Source organism: Oncorhynchus mykiss, chromosome 21 (assembly GCF_057628025.1).
Source record: "Oncorhynchus mykiss isolate SJ-2025 chromosome 21, ASM5762802v1, whole genome shotgun sequence".
NCBI lineage: Eukaryota > Metazoa > Chordata > Actinopteri > Salmoniformes > Salmonidae > Oncorhynchus > Oncorhynchus mykiss.
The window spans coordinates 6,815,485-6,827,377 of NC_143042.1; the positions used below are offsets into that span (position 1 = coordinate 6,815,485).

Below are 11,893 nucleotides of genomic sequence, written 5' to 3' on the forward strand. Positions count from 1 at the left end.
ATGCTAATGGGCCCTTTCAGCCACAATTAGCAGCCTCTTGATGTTGATAGGAGAGAAGGGATGGAAAGGATGTAATGACGTTCCTATGGGACGTTTTATCACAAAACATCTGGATATGTTTGATATTTATAGGATAACTAGAGGGGCAAGGTAAGCCTAATGATCAGGTTGAGCTTTATTTAGGCAACTACGTAGTAGGGAAGTACGTAATAAGGAGGTACGTAGTTTTTTATTTGACCTTTATTTAACTAGGCAAGTCAGTTAAGACCAAATTCTTATTTTCAATGACGGCCTAGGAACAGTGGGTTAACTGCATGTTCAGGGGCAGAATGACAGATTTGTACCTTGTCAGCTCGGGGATTTGAACTTCCGATTTAACCTTCCGGTTACTAGTCCAACGCTCTAACCACTAGGATACCCTGCCGCCCCAAGTAGGGAAGTACGTTATAAGGAAATACGTAGTTGGGGAGTACGTGTGTACTGTGTGTTGTCTATTTGTGCCTGTGTGTGTGTCTATCTGTGTGTGTGTGACTATTTGTGTGTGTGTGTCTATCTTTGTGTGTGCCTGCCTGTTTGTGCATGTGCCTGTGAGAGCACATGTGCGTGGGCTCACTACCACGCGCAGCACCTGTGTGAGTAAGAGCGTTCTCCATTTTGCTGTGTTGTTGTCCCAGGGAGAGAGGGGCAGGAGAGGCAGAGGGAAGCCTTGTCAGACAGGACCACCTGGAAGTCCGGGACAAAGAGGAGGCAGTGTAAGCTACTTCATAGACCAGACACATAACACTCACACACATGTTGTTGTTCATGTATCAATACCTAATGGGAGTTACTGTCACTAGGCTGGGTGACAGTAATAATTGCTGTGATAATAATCACTGTGTCTTTTCCAGGGAGAGCTGGGAAACGAGGGACTAAAGGGACAGAAAGGGGAACCCGGACTCTCTGTAAATACATCTTACTTATTTCCACACACACGTTTCACGCCTGCCTGGCCTAAGACATATTTGTATTGACAGACAGCTTGGTTGAAGACAAGGTCTAAGCAGCACTCTACTCTCTCTGTTTTCAGGCCGAGGAGGTGAAGGATCTGGTCAACCAAGAGGTTGTGAACCAGTGCGGTGAGTGTTTCTGTGTTTTGCTGTGTGTGCGCATGCAGGTCTGTGTGGCTGTGTGTCGGTTCTACATTCCAAAACTCCCACTGCTGCGGCATGGCACCCCTGTGTGTTCTGCCATCTGGTGTGCCCTCTCTGTGGAATGGCCCGTTGAGAGAGGGGACACCGTGACCGACCGGAGTCATTCACAAACACCAGACTCATAAACCATCATGCCACCCACCAGAACCCATAGGGCCCTACAACCACAGGGCCAAACGCGTCTTTAGTTTACACCTCCACAACTTTGAGGAGAAAGGCATTGTTGCCTTATCCGTAGTGAACATCATTAAAGTAGAGAATTCGTTTTATGTCAACATATCATATCAAATTTCCTCCGTTAGTTTCCAGGCCAGGTGTAAAATTGTCAATTGAATCCAGTAAAAGCCTGTTTAAGGCTCATGTTTATTCAATGGTAGGGAACACTGACTATTCTGTCTGTAGTTGTTGCAGGGATGGACGAGAAGTTTGTGGTGAAGTCCAAGGACCCGGATGCTGAGAGCATGTTGTTTGAGAGGAAACCGGACGAGCCTGTATCCATGTTCACTCGCAGCCTACCTGAGGATGAGATGGGAGAGGAGGAAGAGGACAAGAATAGACTTGTAAAGGAGCTGGTAGGATCAACCACTCCTCCCCCCATCCCCTTGCGAGAGGAGGGGACCCCAGGTGATGACAACCTTACCGGTAAGTCAAAGTTAGAGGTTTGTGCCGTATCTGGTGTGGCGGTCCAAGCTCCTGACCACATTTATGCCCCTGGTCCCGATGCGATGCTGCTTTCCATTCCTGTACAGCATAGCCACACTTTTTTACACAGAAGAAAACCTGAACGTCTCTTGTCTGTCACGAATGTTGAATAAAGTTATTTTTAAACTGTGGGATTGGTTCTTATTCGGGTCGAGATTCCAGACAAATATCCACAGAGACGTATCGTTCATCCCCCACCTATTTGAGTAACTAATAAAAAACTGTTGTTTTTTCCTTCATGTAAACACTGCCCTTGTCCCTAAGTGAGACCCTCGCTTAGACCAATCTAATATCCTATCCATCTTTTTACTAACCTCCAGAGTTGACCCCAACCCTGAAGCTAGACTCTCCATTCTGAGTGCTTTATTACTGTGAGTAGAAAAAGACGAGGACAAAGACAGAGGGAAAGAGAGAGAGAGAGAGAGAGGCAGAAAAAAAGCAATCAAAACACAGTGTTATCGCGGGTCATTATCCTAGCCAGCCCTAGGCTAGCCAGCCCTAGGCTACTGGGCTTCTCATCTCATTTGAATCCCTATTTCAGGTTCCATTGAACCAAAGAGATCGGAAATAATCAAAGGCTCACATTGCCCCTGTCATTGTCAATGTGTCCATTGTTAAGTGTAATCCCGCGCCCGGGATCGTGACATCTAGCTTAATCTACAGGTATATATACATATGACCTGAGTTCCAAAATATTTGATCTTTTCAAATGCTCTGAGCGTTTGATTGAACTTGCCTGGTGTGCCAGATGGGCAGGGTTTTCACTCTTGGGAGTATTACATTGATTCCATTACACCAGACCTGATTTGCCTGATAAAATAAAGTTAAATAAGAATATAATACAAACTCCATAATCTCCCCGTAAATGCAGTGTATTTTACATGCAAAATGTATCAGTCACAGACAAACATCCGACTTGGAGATTCGTAGACATTTCCATCTTTCATCATCCTTTCCTCCATGTCTCCCTGTTCATCCTCCAGTATGAACCTATAGAGAGTCAGTACAACAGACCAAGTCAGTCGGACAGACTTAAGAGGGTCAGTGCCGAGTCTGCAGACCACGGCTGTATTCCAAATGGCACTCCATTCCCTGTATAGTGTAATACTTTTGACCAGGGCCAATAGAGTTGACATTTATCAAGGGCCCTGTGTGTTGATTAGAGGAGTGGGACGCAGCAGACCCCACTTAGTAATAAATAGTTGAATCTGTCTTTCTGTAAACTAATGAGTTCTCTCTTCAGACTCTGGAGCCAACAGGGGAGCGGATTGGGGACTGAGGCACAGGAGAAGAAGGGTTCCAGGAGTCGGGCCACGCTCATCAGGTGAATGAATGGAACTTGTTTTCCTGTCCATCTCTCTCTTTTCTCTCTCCGTCTTTCTCTTCCTCTTGTTCCCGCTTCTTCCTCTCCTCTTCTCATTTTGATTCTGTATTTTTTTCTCTTGCACTCTCTCGCTTTCAATCCCTCCCTCTTTCTCTCTCTCTTTCTCCCGCCCTCTCTCTACCTCCCTCCCTCTGTCTCTCTCTCTCTCTCTCCCTCCCTCTCTCTCTCCCCCATCTCTCTCTCTCTCTCCCTCTCTCTCTCTCTCTCTCTCCATCTTTGTCTCTCTGTCTCTCTCCATTTTATTATCTCTCTCTCCCTCTCTCTCTCTCTCTCTCCCTCTCCCTACCCCCCTCCCCTATCTTTCTATCTCTCCCCCCCTTTCTCTCTCTCTCGATCTCTCTCTCTCTCTCTTCATCTTTGTCTCTCTGTCTCTCTCCATTTTTTTTCTCTCTCTCTGTCTCTCCCTTATATTAGTTTGTAATGAGGAGGGAGTGTATGGGGCACAATGCGGGACGAGAAAGATAAGAGTGTGTGTGTTGTTGTGCGCTAGAATTTATGAATGAATGTGCAACCCACATTGAAAGGCAAAACTATGAAAAACCATTATTCACTTAATTAATGGATGATCTAACAATGACTCATACGCTTGATATCACAGCACAATGGATATTATTTTTTTGGTTTCCACAAAGGATTTTAATTCACTGAGGATTATATTCCTAATTCTACGTGTTTTTGAACGTGTTCACTCTTGTCAAACATGCCTCAGAAAAGCTTTTCTTAATTATCTGTTACTTAACTCCTATAATTTAGTGATTAGCCTGGTCCCAGATCTGTTTGTGCTGTCTAGCTCCTACAGTCATTGTCATGTTTGGCACAAACAGATCTGTGACCAGGTTATATTATCTCTACTTTTGCTTTAGACTTGACCCCTGACCCCTGCCTGCTGCCCATGTCAGAGGGGGGATGTTGGGAGCATGTCCTGCTGTGGTACTACCACCCCCACTCCGGGGAGTGCCGGCCGTTTGTCTACGGGGGTTGTGAGGGCAACCACAACCGCTTCAACACCAAACAAGAATGTCAGAGGTGGTGTGGGAAAGAGAGGAGAGGTAGGGACTACTTGGTGCCGGTAGTAGTCTCCAGGTTAGAGTTGACAAGGAGGAATCCCTCAGTTTACAGGGGACATCTGGGGGGAGGTGAACCAACAGCCGGAGGGTTACTGGCTTCAATATCCCATGTGCTGTCTAGCGCCTTTGTGCCCTTGAGCATGGCACTTTACCCCTAATTGCTCCAGAGGCAGGTTGGGTACTGTGACAGAAAAACAATAAGGACGTTTCAGTCCAAATGGACCGATAAAGGAAATATTTTATTCTATTTGAATAACTACAGAAGATTTGGGAAGCAGAGGAGAGGTCGGGAACCGCTAGGGATGACTAGGGAATGACAAGAGGAGATTTGGGAATGAGACATACACACTACCGTTCAAAAGTTTGGGGTCACTTAGAAATGTCCTTAATTTTTAAAGAAAATCAAATTTTTTATCCATTAAAATAACATAAAATTGATCAGAAATACAGTGTAGACATTGTTAATGTTGTAAATGACTATTGTAGCTGGAAATGACTGATTTTTAATGGAATGTCTACACAAGGGTACAGAGGCCCATTATCAGCAACCATCACTCCTGTGTTCCAATGGCACGTTGTGTTAGCTAATCCAAGTTTATCATTTTAAAAGGCTAATTGATCATTAGAAAACCCTTTTGCAATTATGTTAGCATAGCTGAAAACTGTGGTTCTGATTAAAGAAGCAATAAAACTGACCTTCTTTAGTCTAGTTGAGTATCTGGAGCATCAGCATTTGTGAGTTCGATTACATGCTCAAAATGGCCAGAAACAAAGAACTTTCTTCTGAAACTCTTCAGTTTATTCTTGATCTGAGAAATGAAGGCTCTTCCATGTGAGAAATTGCCAAGAAACTGAAGATCTCGTACAACGCTGTGTACTACTCCCTTCACAGAACAGCGCAAACGGCCTCTAACCAGAATAGAAAAAGTGTGAGGCCCCGTGCACAACTGAGCAAGAGGACAAGTACATTCAAGTGTCTAGTTTGAGAAACAGCTGCCTCACAAGTCCTCAACTGGCAGCTTCATTAAATAGTACCCGCAAAACACCAGTCTCAACGTCAACAGTGAAGAGGCGACTCTGGGATGCTGGTCTTCTAGGCAGAGTTGCAAAGAAAAAGCCATATCTCAGACTGGCCAATAAAAATAAAAGATCAAGATGGGCAAAATAACACAGACACTGGACAGAGGAACTCTGCCTAGAAGCCCAGCATCCCGGAGTCGCCTCTTCACTGCTGACGTTGAGACTGATGTTTTGCGGGTACTATTTTCTTATGGCTGCAGGGGCAGTATTGAGTAGCTTGGATGAAAGGTGCCCAGACTAAACAGCCTGCTCCTCAGTCCCAGTTGCTAATATATGCATATTATTATTAGCATTGCATTGAAAACACTCTGAAGTTTCTAAAACTGTTTGAATGATGTCTGTGAGTATAACAGTACTCATATGGCAGGCAAAAACCTGAGAAGAAATCCAAACAGGAAGTGGAAAATCTGAGGTTGGTAGATTTTCAACCCAGCCCCTATTGAATACACAGTGGGATATGGATAAAGTTGCACTTCCTAGGGCTTCCACTAGATGTCAACCGTCTTTAGAAACTTGAATGAGGCTTCCACTGTGTTGTGGAGCTGGATGGGAGCTCCTTGAGTACATGGTCTGGCAGAGAGCCAGGTCCTGGTCATGCGCATTTCACATGATAGCGACCTGCGTTCCATGGCTTCTCTACAGACATAGGAATTCTCCGGTTGGAATTTATGATTTATGATCACAACATCCTAAAGATTGATTCTATACTTAGTTTGACAAGTTTCTTCGACCTGTAATATAACTTTTTTTTGTAGTTTTCGTCTGATGTTCGGATGGACCTGCACGAGCGTTTGGATTTGTGTACTAAACGCGCTAACAAAAGTAGCTATTTGGACATAAATAAGGGACATTATCGAACAAATCAAGTATTTATTGTGGAACTAGGATTCCTGGGAGTGCATTCTGATGAAGATCGTCAAAGATAAGGGAATATTTATAATGTGATTTCTGATTTATGTTGACTCCAACATGGCGGATAATTTTATTTTTTCAGAGCGCCGTCTCAGATTATGGCATGGTGTGCTTTTTCCGTAAAGTGTTTTTGAAATCTGACACAGCGGTTGCATTAAGGAGAGGTGTTTCTATATTTCCATGTCTAACAATTGTATTTAACGACATTTATAATGAGTGTTTCTGTAAAATGATGTGGCTCTCTGCAATATCACCGGATGTATTTGGAACTAGTGAACGTAACGCGCCAATGTATACTGAGATTTTTTTTATATAAATATGAACTTTATCAAACAAAACATACATGTATTGTGTAACATGAAGTCCTATGAGTGTCATCTGATGAAGATCATCAAAGGTTAGTGATTAATTGTATCTCTTTGTGCTTTTTGTGGCTCCTCTCTTTGGCTGGAAAAATGGCTGAATTATTCTGTGAGTTGGTGGTGACCTAACATAATCGTTTGTGGTGCTTTCGTTGTAAAGCCTATTTGAAATCGGACACTGTGGTGGGATTAACAACAAGATTACCTTTAAAACGGTATAAGATACATGTATGTTTGAGGAATTTTAATTATGAGATTTCTGTTGTTTTGAATTTGGCGCCTTGCACTTTCACTGGCTGTTGTCATATCATCCCGTTAACGGGATTGCAGCCATAATAAGTTTTAATGAAGCTGCCAGTTGAGGACTTGTGACGCGTCTTTTTAATGGTTATGTACATATATTCAAAATATGTCCATTGTGACAACTAGCATGTCCGTTGACAACTACCAACAGTACATTTCCTAAAAGAAAATGCAGCACTTGAATGCACCATCAATCAGGGCCAAGGTTGGTATTCAGGAATAGAAGGGGTCAAAGATGGAAGGAACCAATCAGACTAGCCGGAGCTGGCACTAGAAAAGAGAGAGGTGATCTAGACAGCCATTGTGAATCTTGGGATAAACATGGGCAAACACCAGACAGCCTGGTCAAACACATTATTTGAAGTGCACTTGATTTAGCTTGCCGTTTGACAATTGTATTTGACGTCAGTCTGGCACACACAAATGCAATCTCAAAGGAGGGGCAGTACGCTATTGTTGCATTACATAACACATTCATTGTTTCTTCACAGGTCTTGAGCCTAGAAGGTGAGAGGGAGCCGCCAATCAAGACCATTTTTTTTTTTGTAAATGCCACAGTGTAAAATGTTCGAATTTTTGTGCAGATCTGGATTTTTTAAATATTTAAAGTAAACTAATGATTTTCCACACTTGAGAGAAATGCCCATATAGAGCAAAGCTGCATGGGTTTCATATATTTGCAAAATCATTCAAAATGCTTTATCTGTGCCTGTTTGAGCTTGCCTGGCTTAATTACCCAATAGAAAAGTCCCAAAACTGCAAAACCCTGCCCATCTGGGACTCCAGGCAGTCTTTTAAGGTAACGCTCAAATTATTTTTCAAGTATTTGAACCCAGGTCTAATACAGCTATTGTATTTTCTATGGACTATGCCAATTACAGTTGACTCACCATGTGAATGTTATGAATGTGTTCTTTCATGTTTTAATCAAAAGGTAGCCTGCACATTCTATATTACTATAGTGTAGTATAGCACATTCTATAGTACTATAGTATAGTATAGCACATGCTATAGTACTATAGTATAGCACATTCTATAGTACTTTAGTATAGCACATGCTATAGTACTATAGTATAGCACATTCTATAGTACTATAGTATAGCACATGCTATAGTGCTATAGTATAGCACATGCTATAGTACTATAGTATAGTACATTCTATAGTACTATAGTATAGCACATGCTATAGTACTGTAGTATAGCACATTCTAGAGTACTATAGCATAGCACATTCTAGAGTACTATAGTATAGTATAGCACATTCTATAGTACTATAGTATAGCACATGTTATAGTACTATAGTAAAGCACATTCTATAGTACTATAGTATGGCACATTCTATAGTACTATAGTATGGCACATTCTATAGTACTATAGTATATCACATTCTATAGTACTATTGTATAGCACATTCTGTATAGTATAGCACATTCTATAGTACTATAGTATATCACATTCTATAGTAGTATAGTATAGCACATTCTGTATAGTATAGCACATTCTATAGTACTATAGTATATCACATTCTATAGTACTATAGTATATCACATTCTATAGTACTATAGTATGGCACATTCTATAGTACTATAGTATAGCACATGCTATAGTACTATAGCATAGCACATGCTATAGTACTATAGTATAGTATAGCACATTCTATAGTACTATAGTATAGCACATTCTATAGTAGTATAGTATAGCACGTTCTATAGTACCATAGTATAGCACGTTCTATAATACTATAGTATAGTATAGCACATTCTATAGTACTATAGTATAGCATATTCTATAGTACTACTTCTAAGTGCATCATTTTGTTCTAGTTGTTTTTAACACTTCAACCCTGATACTACTGAAATAATTTTTAACACTTAAACCCTGATACTACTGAATATATGTTTAACACTTAAACCCTGATACTACTGAACAAGATTTTAACACTTAAACCCTGATACTACTGAACAAGATTTTAACACTTAAACCCTGATACTACTGAAAGAGTTTTTAACACTTAAACCCTGATTCTACTGAAATATGTTTATTGTATTGGTACATGAATCTACACCAATGGCACTGTTCATGTGAATTGATAATGAGTATTTACTGTTTTAATGTGTGTCATTAAATCACAACAATGAGTCTATGACGTTCCTTTACCACTGTGTGTGTCAGTGAATCACAACAATGAGTCTATGAAGTTCCTTTACCACTGCGTGTGTCAGTGAATCACAACAATGAGTCTATGAAGTTCCTTTACCACTGCGTGTGTCAGTGAGGGTCGGTGCCCTTAAAGATGAGGGAGGACAATTTTTTTATTACAGCATATTGTAAGACTTTCATTCATATTCCATTCACCCTACTACTACATGATACTCACATTTTCCTTGTACCCATCATGAGGTTGCTACAACCTAGCCTATGACTGAAAGTTTACAACGTAGGAGCACACAGGCCAAGAGAAAGATTTGAGGTGACAGACAGTGACACATTCAATACCGCCTTGCACACTCTTGCCTGCATTTAGCTGATCTACGGTGTAATCATGTTAAGAGAATTATGTTCTCAATGTTCATAAACTGAACTTCAATTAAACTACTCAGTCTGCAACCCATCATTTGTAAGATTGTAGTTGAATGAAACAGACAGAGTCCCAATTTACAATAATCCAAATGTTTATTTATGAGAGCTCTGAAAATCATACAATGCACATAGCCTTTTATACCTCACATTTGGTCATATAAATGCCCCTCCTCCTCTCTAACACTGTCAATGCTGTTTACATGTTTTCTCCAACATATACATTGCTTATCATATCCTACAACATGTTACATAATCTACTGCAAGCCTAACAGTTTCTCCCCTCTCTGGGTGGGGAGACCTCCTTCCCTGTTATCAGTTTCATAGTGGTCAAAAGTTGTCTGCCACAGTTCCTTATCTGCTAACAGTTCCTCTTTTTCTATGCACATACATTCAAGAATTCTAGTCTTATGATTCAAACACATTTCACTCCATTATACAGTGACAGGGTGGAATACTCTTAGTTATTGTCTTAACATTACTTTAAAAGTATAAATCATTTAGTCATTATCTTATCTTCATAAACATATAAATCATATGGATTTTTATAACAAATCATTAGTCCAACAGTTGCAAAATATAGCTCTCCCTTTCTCTATCTCTTGCTCCTCCTTCATTTTTATATTAATTCATTTGTTAAAAACTGTTCAACTATTGTCTTTCGCTCTCTTTTAGTCAACTATTCGCCACATTTTATGCATTTATGCACTGCAGTGCTAGCTAGCTGAAGCTTATGTTTTCAGTTGTAGATTCATTCTCTGATCCTTTGATTGGGTGGACAACATCTCAGTTCATGCTGCAAGAGCTCTGATCGGTTGGAGGATATCCTCCGGAAGTTGTCATAATTACTGTGTAAGTCTAAGGAAGGGGGTGAGAACCATGAGCCTCCTAGGTTTTTGAAGTCAATGTACCCAGAGGACGGAAGCTAGCTGTCCTCTGGCTACACCATGGTGCTACACTACAGAGTGCTGTTGAGGCTACTCTAGACCTTCATTGCAAAACAGTGTGTTTTAATCAATTATTTGGTGACGTGAATATATTTTGTAGTACTTTCTGAAAAGGATAACTTTTTAAATGTTTCACTATTTAAAATGTTCCTGAAATTCATGGAGGATGGTCCTCTCCTTCCTCCTCTGAGGAGCCTCCCCTGGTGTGTGTGTGTACGTGCATATGTGTGTGTCTGTGTATAAGTGTGTGTGTACGTGCATGTGTACATGCGTGGGTGTGTACGTGGGTGCGTGTCGTGACCTATTTTTTGCACTTGTATTTGGACGGCTACTTTGAATCTTGGCTAAGTAACTGGTCTAAATGCTGCCGTGTTGGCTCTCTCAGGACTCTCTCCCTGCTTGGGCCACTGAATTCCCTATTGAGAGAATCTCTCTCCAACCCACACACATACACTCACTCTCTTTCCCACGCTCTTCTCTCACTTTTTGTCTCCCTTCTCACAATTATCACATTCTCCCCTTTCCCAAAACTCTCTCCATCCCTCCTTTCCCCCTAGCTCACATTACACAACCCTATCACCTACCATACATAAAGCACCAGTATCCCACCAGGCTTAAGACTAAAACACCCGGGGGTGGCTGACTACCCACCTGCCTGCCTGCCTTGCCACCTCTCTCTACTACATATGTCCCCGCAACAGGGGTTGACATCATGCAGGCTGAGGGCCAGAAGAGAGCCCAGCAAGGTAACAGAGTATTTGTATTTGTTAGAGGAGAGGACACATCGTCTACACTCGGGAGCAGGGGAATCCTGCTTGAAATAGGTTGATAGGATGGATGGAAGGGGGTTGGTAAAGGAACAGACTTGACTTATTAATTTTACAATATTGTTACGTTAATAGCTGACAAATTCAAAATGTCGTCCACAACAAAGGGAACTAACAAAGACAAATCACTTTGACAACTAAAACAAACCAGGAAGGGGTTCTGAAAGTCACCCATGTGGGTGCCCACTGAAAGTTGACAAAGCCACCAGTAAGGGTTTCTAAAAGACACCCACCATAGATGCCCACTAGGTTTGCCTCCGAAAAGCCAAACTAAAAGAAAAACCCACAACAACTTAGGATAGGGAATAAAAAGAATATGAACCAAAATTAACAGGGGAAAACCCAAAACTCAGGCTTCATTCAAACTTAAATAGGTTGAGCTCGAAATTGCGCCTCAGCTGACGTGAAGTGTAGCTCTCCCAACATCTCTCAAGCTCAACTGGAGCACTGGGCCAGGCACTCTTAAATATCACCTGGGCCAGGCACTCTTAAATATCACCTGGGCCAGCCACTCTTAAATATCTCATGGGCCAGGCACT

At 41.5% G+C, this 11,893-nt stretch overlaps 1 protein-coding gene across 8 annotated transcripts in view; it reads left to right on the top strand.

Moving 5' to 3' along the window:
- The window catches only part of LOC110490786 (collagen alpha-1(VII) chain-like), a 112,376-nt gene extending 103,230 nt beyond the window's left edge, over positions 1 to 9,146 (top strand). For 6 of the 8 annotated variants that reach the window (XM_090213622.1, XM_090213623.1, XM_090213624.1 and 3 more), the window contains 7 exons: positions 675 to 752; positions 891 to 944; positions 1,070 to 1,118; positions 1,596 to 1,835; positions 3,139 to 3,219; positions 4,143 to 4,328; positions 7,495 to 9,146. In XM_090213622.1, coding sequence (XP_090069748.1) covers positions 675 to 752; positions 891 to 944; positions 1,070 to 1,118; positions 1,596 to 1,835; positions 3,139 to 3,219; positions 4,143 to 4,328; positions 7,495 to 7,514 — 708 coding nt within the window. In that variant the 3' untranslated portion in view covers positions 7,515 to 9,146. The remainder of the gene's footprint in view (positions 1 to 674; positions 753 to 890; positions 945 to 1,069; positions 1,119 to 1,595; positions 1,836 to 3,138; positions 3,220 to 4,142; positions 4,329 to 7,494) is intronic. The other 2 variants (XM_090213625.1, XM_090213629.1) reach the window with 2 other exon arrangements.
- Positions 9,147 to 11,893: the final 2,747 nt, after the last annotated feature.